Source organism: Cherax quadricarinatus, chromosome 9 (genome assembly GCF_038502225.1).
Source record: "Cherax quadricarinatus isolate ZL_2023a chromosome 9, ASM3850222v1, whole genome shotgun sequence".
NCBI classification, from domain to species: Eukaryota; Metazoa; Arthropoda; class Malacostraca; order Decapoda; family Parastacidae; genus Cherax; species Cherax quadricarinatus.
The window spans coordinates 14,094,502-14,108,539 of record NC_091300.1 but is presented as its reverse complement, the minus strand read 5'-3'; the positions used below and the strand labels follow the sequence as shown (position 1 = coordinate 14,108,539).

General features: G+C 41.9%; 1 protein-coding gene across 1 annotated transcript in view; it reads left to right on the top strand.

Annotated features, from left to right (window-relative positions):
• Positions 1-14,038, top strand: part of LOC128686196 (von Willebrand factor A domain-containing protein 7) — a 37,773-nt gene that overhangs the window by 16,075 nt on the left and 7,660 nt on the right. The window contains exons 5-19 of the mRNA XM_053773017.2: positions 1,134-1,273; positions 2,094-2,307; positions 2,710-2,825; positions 2,999-3,115; positions 4,049-4,222; positions 4,804-4,933; positions 5,024-5,284; positions 6,278-6,363; positions 6,595-6,715; positions 7,259-7,463; positions 8,601-8,763; positions 9,167-9,293; positions 10,956-11,141; positions 11,959-12,101; positions 12,714-12,849. Coding sequence (XP_053628992.1) covers positions 1,134-1,273; positions 2,094-2,307; positions 2,710-2,825; positions 2,999-3,115; positions 4,049-4,222; positions 4,804-4,933; positions 5,024-5,284; positions 6,278-6,363; positions 6,595-6,715; positions 7,259-7,463; positions 8,601-8,763; positions 9,167-9,293; positions 10,956-11,141; positions 11,959-12,101; positions 12,714-12,849 — 2,319 coding nt within the window. The remainder of the gene's footprint in view (positions 1-1,133; positions 1,274-2,093; positions 2,308-2,709; positions 2,826-2,998; positions 3,116-4,048; positions 4,223-4,803; positions 4,934-5,023; positions 5,285-6,277; positions 6,364-6,594; positions 6,716-7,258; positions 7,464-8,600; positions 8,764-9,166; positions 9,294-10,955; positions 11,142-11,958; positions 12,102-12,713; positions 12,850-14,038) is intronic.

The window sequence follows — 14,038 nt, the reverse complement described above, 5'->3', positions numbered from 1 at the left end:
TCGCCTTAACAGTAGGTTTCATCAGTCGAATACAGTAAGGTGGAAAATGCGGAGAGAGCGGTAGTGGTGGAGAGGTAGAGATGATGTTATCAGTCCGTCAACTTTGAAGTAGTTTGAGGTGGTCAGTCCCTCAGCCTGGAGATGTGCTCCACTAATGACATGTGCCTTGGGCATGTCATTAGTTTTAGTTTGTCTGTCTGTCTCTCTCTCTCTCTCTCTCTCTCTCTCTCTCTCTCTCTCTCTCTCTCTCTCTCTCTCTCTCTCTCTCTCTCTCTCTCTCTCTCTCTCTCTCTCTCTGTCTCTCTCTCTCTCTGTCTCTCTCTCTGTCTCTCTGTCTCTCTCTCTGTCTCTCTCTGTCTGTCTCTCTGTCTCTCTCTCTGTCTCTCTCTCTCTCTCTCTCTCTCTCTCTCTCTCTCTCTCTCTCTCTCTCTCTCTCTCTCTCTCTCTCTCTCTCTCTCTCTCTCTCTCTCTCTCGACCAATTTTCATGTTGTCATCACTGAGCTGTCCTATTTTTCTGAAAACTTTCCCTAATATTGTTGACAATTTTTGCAGCAGTTACCTGACGAATCTTACCCACCGTCTCTTCGCCAAACTTTGATATGCACCTAACAAACTTGTTCAAATTTATTTATTATAAAATAGTGCATTTTACCTATTCCATCTACTCTCTCTCTCTTGTAAAGTAAAAGGACACAAGTGCAACTAATGTTGCACTTGTGTCCTTTTACTTTACATATTGTCGGTAATTCTACCAACTTTATTACTCTCTCTCTTCTTTCTTCTACCACTGTTACTTCTACTACTTTTTCCACTACCGGCTTTACCATTACCTCTACTTCCTTTTCTTCTTCTCCTGGTCCTGTTCTTGTTCCCCTCACTTATATATTCTGGCTCCCTCATTCTTTCGTGTTAATGTGACTTTGTAAATGGTCCAAGTCGGACCGAAACGTCGTCGTAAATTCCTCTCTCCTATGTGCGGGTTATTTGTGTATGGTTTCAATCACGGTATTGTGCCTTTTTGTTCTTTATCCTGTCTAAGAATCTCCGTCAATACACTTGACTGTTTTCCTTGTGGGAAAGATACTGCAGTGATGTTGAGGTGTAATGAACTGAGCCAGGTGTGTTGTGTCAGGTGGGAAGTGCAGCCACGGAGGTGTGTTGGACCTTTCTGTTGAGGAGGCACCACAGGGAGGCGTTAACAAGGACACGGCCTCTCCCTGCTTCTCCCCGCACTATTATCTCCACGAGCAGGCAGCAGAGCTCGCTGTACAGGTGAGTCCAGGTCACAGGTCAGGTCAACATACTGTGTATACATATACACACCTCACTGTACACACGTTTACCATATTACTGACACCCCTCAACTCCTACCACTTTCCCGTTAAAACTGAAAGTTCCAATAGGTAATATCTCTCTCTCTCTCTCTCTCTCTCTCTCTCTCTCTCTCTCTCTCTCTCTCTCTCTCTCTCTCTCTCTCTCTCTCTCTCTCTCTCTCTCTCTCTCACACACACACACACACACACACACACACACACACACACACACACACACACACACACGAGTCACGTGGATGTCAGGAATCATTTCTTCAGTCTCAGGATGCTCAGGGAATGGAAGCAGTTCGACGAAGTGGTGGAGGCAGACTTAACACATAGTTTTAAGAATAGGCTAGGAAGGAGTGAATCTGGCGAGTGACATTGAGAGGCAGGACCAGGAGCTGAGACTCGACCCCTGCAACTATATATAGGTTAGTACACACCACACGCAAATTTTAAATAATAGTTAAATTAGCTCAAATATAAAAAGTTTCGAAACTGTTTCCTTATAATTCATCACATTAAATTTCATTAAAATTCCCCTGACTGAAGCCACAAAAATAAGTGAATTAAAATGCCTATTTTTTGGCACACACAAAAAAATAGTCATGAATAAACTGCACCGCGATTGGTCAAAATAACAACAGTAACATAAGTATCACGTCCATGCTGTGAACTTCGACATTCCCTGACGGCATGATTAACACCACCATTAAACGACATCATGATCAGTAAAGGTCAAACTAAACCATAACACTAACATCCTCCTTCGTCAGGCGACGGACCACTACCTGACGGTGCTTCTGGATGCTATCGGTAACGAGAAGTACCGTCGCTTGTTCGACCTGTACCGTGGGTCGGCTCTCTCCATCGCCATCGACACCACTGGCTCCATGACAGACGACATCGATGCTGTGAAAGCGCAAGTCAAGTCCATCGTGGAGAACACCAGCCCTGAACTCTACATCTTGGCTCCCTTCAACGATCCCAGTGAGTGAGGCGCTACAGTGAAGATAAACGGGAAGAGAGATATAAGGGGTAACGAGAGGTATGGGGGGAGAAGAGAGAAGAGAAATACAGGAGACAGATATATGAGATCTAGAAAAATAGCTAGGTTATAGGGGCAGCAGGGTTACTGGAACAGAAGGATTAGAGGTGAATGAGACAGAAATGTCACATGTAAAGATCAAAATACTATTATTAATTATTATTACTCTAGTATTATTATTATTATTATGTTAGAAAAATGTGAGGTAATAAAGTTTCATCCAAGGAAGAAGAGGATATCTAATTCCTTGGATCAAGAGCCCTTTACCAGCATCAAGACACCCTCCTGCCGGTGCTTCAGCTTGTAACTGACCATACGCTCCCTCACTCCCTCTCTCTCGTCAGCGTATGGTCCGGGCTTGAGGACAGACAACGCTACTGAGTTCCTGGAGGCCGTGAATAGTCTCCGAGCGAGCGGTGGAATCTCACCCTTGGAGGAGTTATTCTGGTCTGGTCTTCAGGTAAGACACTACCATTCTGTGATGCTTGGAGATGTTTTGGTCTGGTCTTCAAGAGATCCACTACTACTTTGATTCGGCTTAAATCTTACCTCAAATACTCACTGTTGCGTATGATTATATAAGTTTATTATATTTCTATATAAGTGACTAGTAAAAGGTGGTATCCCCTGCAGCTGGCTCTCAGCCTGACGCCAGACTACGGCGACATCTTCTGCTTCACCGACGCTGGCGGGAGGGACGGCGAGAAGATGGAGAGTTGTGTGGCCAGGAGTCAACAACAACACAACAAGGTGAAGATCTATCCTATCGTTTGTTACCCCTCAGGCTGCGAGCTTTGATGCCGGTTATGGGTTCTTCATCCGAACAATTGTAGCTCCCCGTCCCCTTCCCTGGATCAGACCTGATTGCCTCCCATTTCCTAGGCAATATATAACCCCTACGAATTTAATGCTTTCCCGTAAATATAGTGACTGGATGTGTTATGGTCGCTTGCACGATCCGAGAACAAGTATCCCTGTATCCCATAAACCTAGCCTCTATTTCATTGATCTGAGAAAGGTTTATCCCAAAAAGTTAGTCCTCACTACCTTATTAACCCGATAAAAAATATATCCCATTAACTCAGTCCCGTCTAATTCAGTGTACGCAAAAGGTATAGAACAGTGTGGCATAAGTTCCTAATAAAGTTAAATATAAGCAATGGAGATTTTTAAGACAGTCGGAAGAGGAAGATCAGTGATTTGAAGGCTCAGGGGTACTGTACACTAACTTTTGTGTGAAAATTAAAAATGCTATATCAACGCGAGTTTTCAGCATTCCTTAGTTTTGTTTTATTATATCGTTTCAAATTTATTCTCTCTCTCTCTCTCTCTCTCTCTCTCTCTCTCTCTCTTTTTCTGGAGAAGGGTACAGCCAGAGTGAAGTTGCTGCTTTCTGCCCGTCTTGTGGCATAAAAGCTTGTTTCATGCTGTCCTCGAAGTGGATCCAAGTGTGGTATTTTGACAATATTGGCCTTGTACATAACAGTAACGCCACCCACATCCCTCCTATGTTGAAGGCTCGCTCTCTCTCTCTCTCTCTCTCTCTCTCTCTCTCTCTCTCTCTCTCTCTCTCTCTCTCTCTCTCTCTCTCTCTCTCTCTCTCTCTCTCTCTCTCTCTCTCTCTCTCTTTCTCTCTTTCTCTCTTTCTCTCTCTCTCTCTCACGCAATATCTCCATGCCGCAGGTGTCAGTGATCTACAGTGGTACCATCCCCAGCGCAAGTCAGAAGATGGTGCTCACTGAAGTGGAGGAGTACCAACGCCTTGCTGACGCCACCGGCGGTCTTTTCATTCCCTCAGAGAAGTTCAGTATCGACGCCATCATGCCAATCCTCAACGAGGGTGTGCAGAGCGCCAGCGTGAGTGTACTTCCACACTTTGTGTGTATTTGTATGTGTGCTCCAGTGTATTCATCTGTGTCCTCCCACAGGGATTTGCAGTCATTTTTTATTGCTAATTTTCCTTTAAGATTTTTTTTTTTTTTGCATCGTTCACAAACGTATTCTAATATTTCTTACCTTCTTGTAAGTCATATGTGTATATTAAATATATTTCACGGCAAGTACATATCCTTGTGGCACCCCGCTTGACACATATCCCCCATTAGGACATTTTTCCTCTTATCACTGGTCTGCCATTCTTTTGCACATTCTTTCAAAATCCACGGTGTTATTTCGTCTGATTTCATTGTTTCTTTTTTTTCCTTAGCATTCAGTATTAATTTCTTGACTTACTCTTGAGGTATTACACTTTCCTTAATCTCAGTTATTTGTTTGATTTTTAAATCCATTACACTTAAAATATCTTCTTTTGTAAACACTGTAAAACTTTCTATTTAATACCTCACGTTTATTCTTCAAGTGATTTTGTCATCATTCTTGATTCTTCGTATTTTGTCTTTAAAATTAATGAACCTCCTGCGCCCTCTGTTTCCCTTCAGGTAGACATTACTCAGCTGAAGGACCTCCTGGGACCTGTGGACACCGACGTGCCTATCGACAACTCCATCAGCGACTTCGAAATCCGCATCGTCGGTACCATCACAGACGCTATACTGACGGACTTCACTGGTGAGCTTGTGGAGGATGCATCATGATAGCGATAGTTATCTGTGCATCATGTAATCCACTCTCACTTTTTCCTTTCCTTACCCCTATCAGGCACTAAATACGACCTCACGGACGAAGCGAGCCTCCAGTCAGACCCGACGATTGAGGTGATAATTTACACCGACGGCCTTAAATCTGTACGATGGCTGGAGCCTCGTTATGGTGTGTGGAGCCTCCATACCGATTCCGCGTCCACCTACACCATCTCCGTCAGCGCCAACTCCACCTTGAGCTTCCTGGGCTGGTTCTCCATCCTGGACCCTTCACCTCCTCATCCACACTACCGCGCCGCAGAAGGCAACCCTCTCATCAGTGAGTAACACGCCCATACCAGGTCCTGCTCGATTCATAAGTAAACATTTTTCTGCCCTGCTTGTGACAGCAATTAATAAGATTTTCCCGGGTTTTAACTTGAATCTGTAAGGGTCGTATAGCGTCAGGAAGGAAATAGAGGAAATCAGGTTTGATCTAAAGAAGGGAAGGATAAATTTACTTCTAAGTATCAAGAGCCCCTCACCGGTATCAAGGCACCTTCCTAGAGGAGTAGAACACCCTGTAGTATCCTGTTTGTGTTATCAGTAGGTCAGCGACCCTCCTTTACTGTTCTCAACTTATCAGGGATCTAATAGTTTTGCTGTAGCTTGCTCAGGCTTATGCGATTCCTTCCATAAGCCTCGTGACTGCGACACTCACAATTCCCGAGCATTACAACAAATTAAACTAACCATACCACGAGTGGGGATAGAACCCGCGATCAGAAAGCAATAGAACTCCAGACCGACGCGTTAGCCACTTGGCCAGCTGGCTACAATAAGATTCATCCAACTAGGTATATTTATACGCCATAGGAAGGTTAGCATAGGCACCACTGTGACCACAAATGAGGGGCTTTGAGGTGACTTGACCTAGAGTTAGTCACGGCCACGCTGGCGGGAGATTCGTAAGTAAAAGCTTGCATTTGTGGTCACAGTGGTGCCTATGCTAACCTTCCTATGGTGTATAAATATACGTAGTTGAATGAATCTTATTGTAGCCAGCTGGTCCAGTGGCTAGCGCGTCGGTCTGGAGTTTTATGACTCTGATCGCGGTTTCTATCCCCACCTGTGGTATGGTTTGTTTGCAATCGTGCCATTACGATTTCGTGAGACAAATTAAACTATTTACAAAAAAAAGTTCTGATGTCTTAATTGTGATCCATCACTGACTTGTACTGAACAAGTCCTTTGCCATGATATTTTATTAGTAATGAATTTGTTGCCTAATTCACTGAATATTTTTCCCAAAGCAAATTGTTTTCATCCACAGATACTGTGTATTACATTGGGGTGACGCTGATTGGCTATTTGGAGAGCTACGTCACTGATGTGACATATGTGGAGTATGTAGACAAGGTGAGAGTACTGGAGGAGACGAGGACGCCAGTGTAACATGTAACAGCAACCAACTCACATGGACACAAAGAGAGGAAAAGATTTTGTTTTGTATATTTTCCCCTCGAGTTGGTTGCTGTTACTGAAGAGTGCTCAAAGACACTTTGATGTTGTCATATATGATATTTGATCTATATAACACGAGAATATTATACTAATACAGGCATTCATAGTATATTCTTCCTGCCACAGAGCGGACTTCAGCTGAGAGAGATCCCTTACAACGGCTTAGTCGACGATGAATTCTACATCCGCTCAGACCCCCTTCCTGAAGAGCCCTTCTATATCAAATTATACGGTTACGTTCAGTCTGGTATGTCACCCACACTTATGAAACCTTCACACAAATAACCAGCACTAAGTCGGACCGAAACGTCGTCTTGAGTTAAATTCACATATTTGCGGGTATTTTTTGTATTGTTTCAGTCAGGGTATTATGTCTTCTTATTGTTTCTAAATCTTCACACTTTTGCATAATCCATCCTGAACTTTCACCTGAGTAATATTAAAGTCGCTTTACCAGTACTATTTTATTTTTGATCTGCTTACCAACCAGTACATTTTTAGAATAGGTATTTTTAATCCACTTGTGGTATTTTATTAATGTTTTCCGAAGCCACCGTAAGATTCCAGCATAAGATTGTAACCTATGGTGGCGAGATATATTTGCCTTGTGCTCCTCTCCGACTCGTATAATGTAATTAATAATTCGCGCGTTCCCGTCGAAATGTTTTATCCCATAGTTCTAAACAATGCATATGTTTAATCGCATGTAAACTTACCTATTGTTCTTTGCAACCACGAACTCCTACCTCTTTTTTAGTTCATCCTGCGTGCACTCTGTTTTTTCCTACAGGCAACGTGTTTTGTCGCCTGATGACGGTGCAGATGACGCCTGTTGAGACGGGCGTGGGGGTCCTGGCCACCTCAGAAGACCTGTCAGCCCGCCCCGGCGAGACTGCGAAAGGAGACTTTATCGTTTACAACTACGGCCTCAGTTCCTACTTCGCCCTCACAGGAACCGACGATAAGGACTTCCTAGACGAAGTCACTCCTGATAGGTCAGTCTTCTCTCTGTGCGTGCGTGCGTAGGTGTGTGTGTGTGTGTGAGAGAGAGAGAGAGAAAGCATGTTATGATTACCTTTCGTGATTACTTGTTTGAAATCATAGAAACAGTTGTGCTCACGGTGTCCCGTTTTCCGTATTTATTGACTGCTAATTAAACAGTCGAGTCTTAGCTCCTAACCCCACTTCTTAACCATATGATTGATTTTGCAAGTTCCTGGCTTCTTGGACCCTGTCGTTTGTAGTCTACTTCCCACCACTTCCTCTTCTCTTCCACTTTTCCACTATTTCCTGGAATCATGAGGCTCAACAGATAGTCACTTTATGCCTTGGCAAGACCTTGTGAATGTATTGTGTACGTCTGTCATGTTTTCCTCTTGTCCTGTCATCTTCCAAAGTTTTTAAGAACAACTCTTTAGTCTCTCATTGTGAGTTAGAACTACCATTTAGAAAACCAGTCTTACTGCGAGCCTCTACACTTTCTCTAGTTTCTTCGCATACTAGAGCAAGTGTGAAGTTCAGGCTGGTATTTCATACAGTGTGACAGAAGTGGGCTTCACGCTGGTAATGCATGACACTATGTTTGATGTATGACGTATATAAGGTTATCAGTGACTTTGTTAAGGTTCTTGAATTCCGTTCTTAGGTGCGCTATTCGCCTGATGTAGTCCTCTGACAACCAGCTTGGCATTATACTTGCCTTAAAGTTCATCCCCTTCAAAGCTTGTAGCCATTCTCCCTCCAGTCTATGCTCATTTTGCGGTCTTTCTTTTTTTCTTGATTTGTTAGAACTTCGCACTTTGTGAGTGAGCTCTAGCTCTTGGTCTTGCCTCTTAAATTGGATCATCTGACGTGAAATGAGTGTCTAATATTTTCTGAACCCATGTACGGAGTTTGATTTTACTATATCATTGTTCAGTCAGTTTCATATCTTACGTTTCTTGTGTTAAAAAGTTATCTTTGTAGAAGCTGCTTCACAGGAGAAACGTTTCAACAACCAAGATATCCATATGTTATATGTCCTATTCATCAACTTGTAGGTATTGTATGTCATTAATAATATAAAATTATGTTAGCTTGTAGGCGAAACAGTCAGGCTGGAGACTGCACTCCCACTCTCGTCTTCCTTGCAGAGTGTACATCATCCACAACGAATCGGCGGTGGTGACAGTGTCCTTCGTGGTGCCGTCGAGTGCAGTGCCAGGCACGGTGAGCATGGTGACCCTGACAGCCCAGAGCGAGGAGCAGACACAGTCTGTCAACAGTGCTATCTCCCAGTTCGTTGTCCTCCCAGCAGTAAGTCACACGCTACCAGTTTCCATGTCAACGTGATCTCAGATTACTAAAATGTTTTTTTTATCGTGTTACATCAGCAAATTTGTCTTTTAAATAGTAAAAAGAAAACGATGTCGTCTCTATATATTACAGTGTATTTATTGACGAGGACCGTGATTTTTCACGGGAAGTTTTAAGCTTTAAAGGACACGTAAGTTCCCCTGTCTTTTAATTTCATGTTCATTTTTCTGCTATAATCTACCTTGTTTATAATTACTATCTCATTTGCTTTATTTCGTAAGACTTCACCTTACGAAACAGAAAAAGCAAATGCGATAGTAATTATGGACAAGGTAGATTATAGTGGAAAAATGAACCTTTCATCTTGCTTGTGTTCCCGAGTTAAACTTTTTCTGTGTGACAGGTGTCAGACGACAGCCCACCCACCTGTGAGCTGGACAGTGAGCCTGACTGCTCAGGCTACGAACTGAATGGCGTCTGTTCCGATAAGACCTGGACCATTCAGGCTACCCTCCAGGACAGTGTGTCAGGTTAGTGTTACCTCGAACATGGGATGGGATGGTCACACACAGTCAGTGCTCTCGTCGAATCATTAACTGGGCCGAGTTGTGTACATGTTGATACAAACTTCTTATTTGCGACACAACCATAAACTTCATAATTAAGTATTAGAATATACCTCCCCTTCTTACCAAGTCTGTCTTCCTTACTCTTTACTACAAAATCTAAAATTCTTTATTTCGTGGTGCTTCAGTAGCTAGTTTATTATACACTCAATGCCCATCCTGTGAGTGGTAGCGCAAAAGAACGGGATTATTGAGGTGACACTGGGTCTTTGTCAGACCCCACTGAATATATTTACACCATTAAAAATATTACAGTTCTTCTCATATATTACAGTTTATTCGTTTATTCACAAAGCAAATCTACACCCTACATCATGGAGATAAAATCATCATGGAAACTGAAGTATCTCATCATTAACGACTGCAAACAACAATCATTAACACTGCAAAACTACAATCATTTGCTAGATTACAGTTTCATTAAATAACAGTTCACTCTCCCAGTCGTTGCAGAATGTGAATAATCTCAAGATTTTAGATGTTTTACCATTACGATGAAGTAATTTGCAATTTCCTCTAAGATTTGTTTGAGCATGTCTCTAAGTGATCATATGTTTGCACACTATGAAATGCTGTATAATGTTCTATCATGACTCACGAAATCGTAATAATACAATTGCAAATTGGCCTGGAGTTCTACGACTCACTCGCCATGGACTCAAACTCTACCCGTTCCGTGGTTTGTTGTATAATGTTCTAGTGTATATGGCCCTGTCCACATGCTTAACATTTCATGCCACTGATATCACCATATACACATTACTGCCAGAGATACTTAAAACCTAACCTATTTCTTACATTAACAGAATTCTTTTAGTGTATTGATTTTGATACTTTTCTCATAGACATGTTTTACTTGACAAGCTCAACTAACACACACATACAAACACACAACAAGCCTTAGCGACAAGTACCTTTAACAAATTGTAATAAATATTGCATTTTGACGAGTAATTGATCTGGTAACACTTACCTGCTCTCTTCTACTTTCTTCAAACCCCCTTGCTAGTTCTTTTTTGACAATGTTTTTAACCTTTTTGAGAAACCAAAATTACATTCGATATTGTCTGTATTTAATGTTAGTTTAGGCAAGTCATCGACTTTATCATACTCCTGGATGCTTGTGTGAGACAGAATCCACAAAAGTTTAACTTGAATCACCGTTTCAAAAAGTTTTGCACGTCTGTGTCTGGCTTTATATGTAATCATATTACATTCACATCTCAGGCTATTAGTGCAAGTAATGAGGAATCAGAAACAATTAACTTATATGTACTTGTCTCTTCTACAATCTTGAGAGAAATAAGTATGGTAAAGAGTTCAGTTTGTAAGGTGGAAACTCGGCCATTAATTTCACATCTCTGTATTATAGTACTGTCAGGCTAGTTTACTATAACAGCACTTCCGGCTCTGAGTGACTTGATTATGAAGGCGTATCGCCATTCACTGGATGTTGAATCGTCTTCGTAATAAAAGGTGTCCAGGTGTTGTACATGTTTCTTATTCATCATGAGCCAGCAAGCCCTCTGCAGGTACTCCTCTATTCTTACGTACACCTGCTGGCAGGTCTGGTGAACGTGTATGCCCGCCCTGACGGACTCTCCTCGTCAGTGGATGGGTTAAACCCTGGCACAACAGGGAACGTAGTTATCACCTACAGTGCTTCCTGCTGCACTTCCCAAGTCGACATCATCGGCGTCGACTCCTTAGGCAATGTGGGCAAGTGCATCATCGATATGGGTGTACAAGGAGGTGAGTACCACGCTGTCAAGAAATTATTCCCACTCACTATACTTAGGGAAAGTTTAATGATGATTTAATATGGCACTTTCAAGTTATCACACCCCTTCAAGGATGGGGAAAGGGAGTGCTTTGATACCGGTGACGGGCTCTTGATCAAGGAAATTGGGTCTGCCACCCACCTTTTTTGATCAAACCCAGTTACTTTTTACTTTAGCGGCAAGTGCTGATAATAATAATAATGGAGTGTGAGCAGGGTAATATTTAGTGAAGGGATTCAGGGAAACCGATTATTTTTATGTAGTCGGACTTGAGTCCTGGAAATGGGAAGTACAATGCCTGCACTTTAAAGGAGGGGTTTGTGATATTAACAGTTTGGAGGGATATGTTGTGTATCTTTATACGTATATGCTTCTAAACTGTTGTATTCTGAGCACCTCTGCAAAAACAGTGATTATGTGTGAGTGTGGTAAAAGTGTTGAATTATGATGGAAGTATTTTCTTTTTGGGGATTTTCTTTCTTTTTGGGTCACCCTGCCTCGGTGGGAGACGGCCGACTTGTTGAAAATAATAATAATAATAATAAAAGTATAACAGCAATAAGTGTCACACACAAACTAAACTACAGAAGAACAGCCAGCAAGAAATAATTTTAATGAATTTGAAATATTATTTCGTTTTGTCATTGCGTTCTAGGAACTACAATGCACCTTGAACAATCAGCAATCAGTCCTCAAAACATCAAGCTAGGGCACTCAAAGACTTCGAAGCCTTGCGTTTGACGAATTCAACAATGGTTTCACTCAAATTTCTCTTCCCCCCAATAAAGGTATGATCATAGATCTGGAGGCGTTATCAGTGGGCCAGACGTGGGTGTACCTGACGTGGACCCTCACGCCCACTGATTACGAGGTGCACAAGTACTCCATCGTCATCAACGACGACTTCACACAGGACAGCCGTTGCAAAGATGTAAGTGGTGACAGATGGTTTTGCAGACTTTGTGAAGGGTGTCATCACCACTTAAGCGACAAACAGACCTGGATGAGGGCACGGCTACCAGCTTCTCAGGCTATACACGAGGCTATGTACTGTGAATTTAAGTAAGGCGTTGGTGTAATAGGAATTTGAATGAGGTCTTGGCCACTAGATACAGTCAAGCAAAGTATTCGGAATTCTAGGAATATGCAGTTGATTACACATATTATCCTGGCTCAATGTTGTACACATTTAAATAACTTTTGTGCTAATTATTTGTCTAGTTAACTGCCAATATAAACATTGTTAAGTTTATATTGTCAGTTAACTAACAATATAAACTTTGTTAAGTTTATGTTGTTAGTTAACACACACATACTAAGTTTATGTTGTTAGTTAACACACACATACTAAGTTTATGTTGTTAGTTAACACACACATACTGCATCTGTGACTCGAGGCTCTCAAGCTTCTCTTCTCTTGTGTTTAAATGAATTTGCCCCAACATTTTGCAGCGAGTGTTTATGTTTTGTCAAGTTAGTCTAAAAGAGATTCATTAATATACCCTGCCTGAGAGGGTAATACACCCTGTGTGATGTATTACAGAGTGTGTGCTACGCCAACGTGACCGAGCTGGAGGCTTGTTCGCTCCAGACCTTCCAGGTAACACCCTACTTTACCGTGGCTGGCAGCGACCAAATGGGTGAGCCAGCCTACACTAATGCCTACACCACAGACGAAGGTAACCAAGATAGTCACATTTCTTTCCCCTCTATCTAGGCACTTGTCTTTATATAGGCACTTATCTAAATTTTCGGCAAGAACATGTCTCAGTAGGTTTTAAAGATTTCTGCAACAAGGCTCTATATTATGCCTTGGTTGTATGGGCAGCTCATGAGTTTTACTAAATGCAAGATTTTATGACCCTTGTTTGTGCAAAAATGACGTTATATGTTCTTCATATGGAAGAAAATATCACTACCACTGAGTGTAGTGTCTATATTTAACCTTCCCCTACAGCATAAAATAATGTTTGTAGATGAATGGTTCAGAGAACCGACATGTTGATAAATTAGACACATGTGCAACTCTTGGGTATCTTTATTGAGGAAACGTTTCTCCACACAGTGGCTTCATCAGTCCATACAAAGGAGAATCTTGAAGAACAGGAGGAGAATGAGGTAATCCGTCCCTCAACCTTGAGTCGATGTGGTCAGTCCATCAATCTATTCAAGACTGATGGACTGACCACATCGACTCAAGGTTGAGGGACTGATTACCTCATTCTCCTCCAGTTCTTCAAGATTCTCCTTTGTATGGACTGATGAAGCCACTGTGTGGCGAAACGTTTCCTCAATAAAGATACCCAAGAGTTGCACATGTGTCTAATTTATCATAAAATAATGTGCATTTTAGAAGATGAGCTTTAAGAATATTTGTCCTGAGAGTAAGACACATGTGCAACATCTGGGTATCTTTATTGTAGACGTTGAAGGTTATGTACATGTCCTCAGAATTAAGATTCCATGATGTTGCAGTGTCTGACAAGTTGTGTACGAATGGTATATAATACCGACAAGATGAGAGTAAGACACATGTGCAACATCTGGGTATCTTTATTGTAGATGTTGCACATGTGTCTTACTCTCATCTTGTCGGTATTATATACCATTCGTACACAATATTTGTCCTCTTTAAAAGTTGTATTTCTATCAAAATCTCACACGTTATTGTGAAAATGGGAGTCAAGCAATTCTTTAGCGCTGTATAAAATGTAGAGCCTTTCAGCCTAGATATTTTTTCTTAAATGCCCAGTCTTTGAGTTCTACCTGCTAATATAACAATCTGAATTACATTACATTAATGGGGGAGAGCGTCAGATCCTGGGGCAATGGGAGATAGTCAAGTTCGAGTCGGATAAGCTCTGCTAG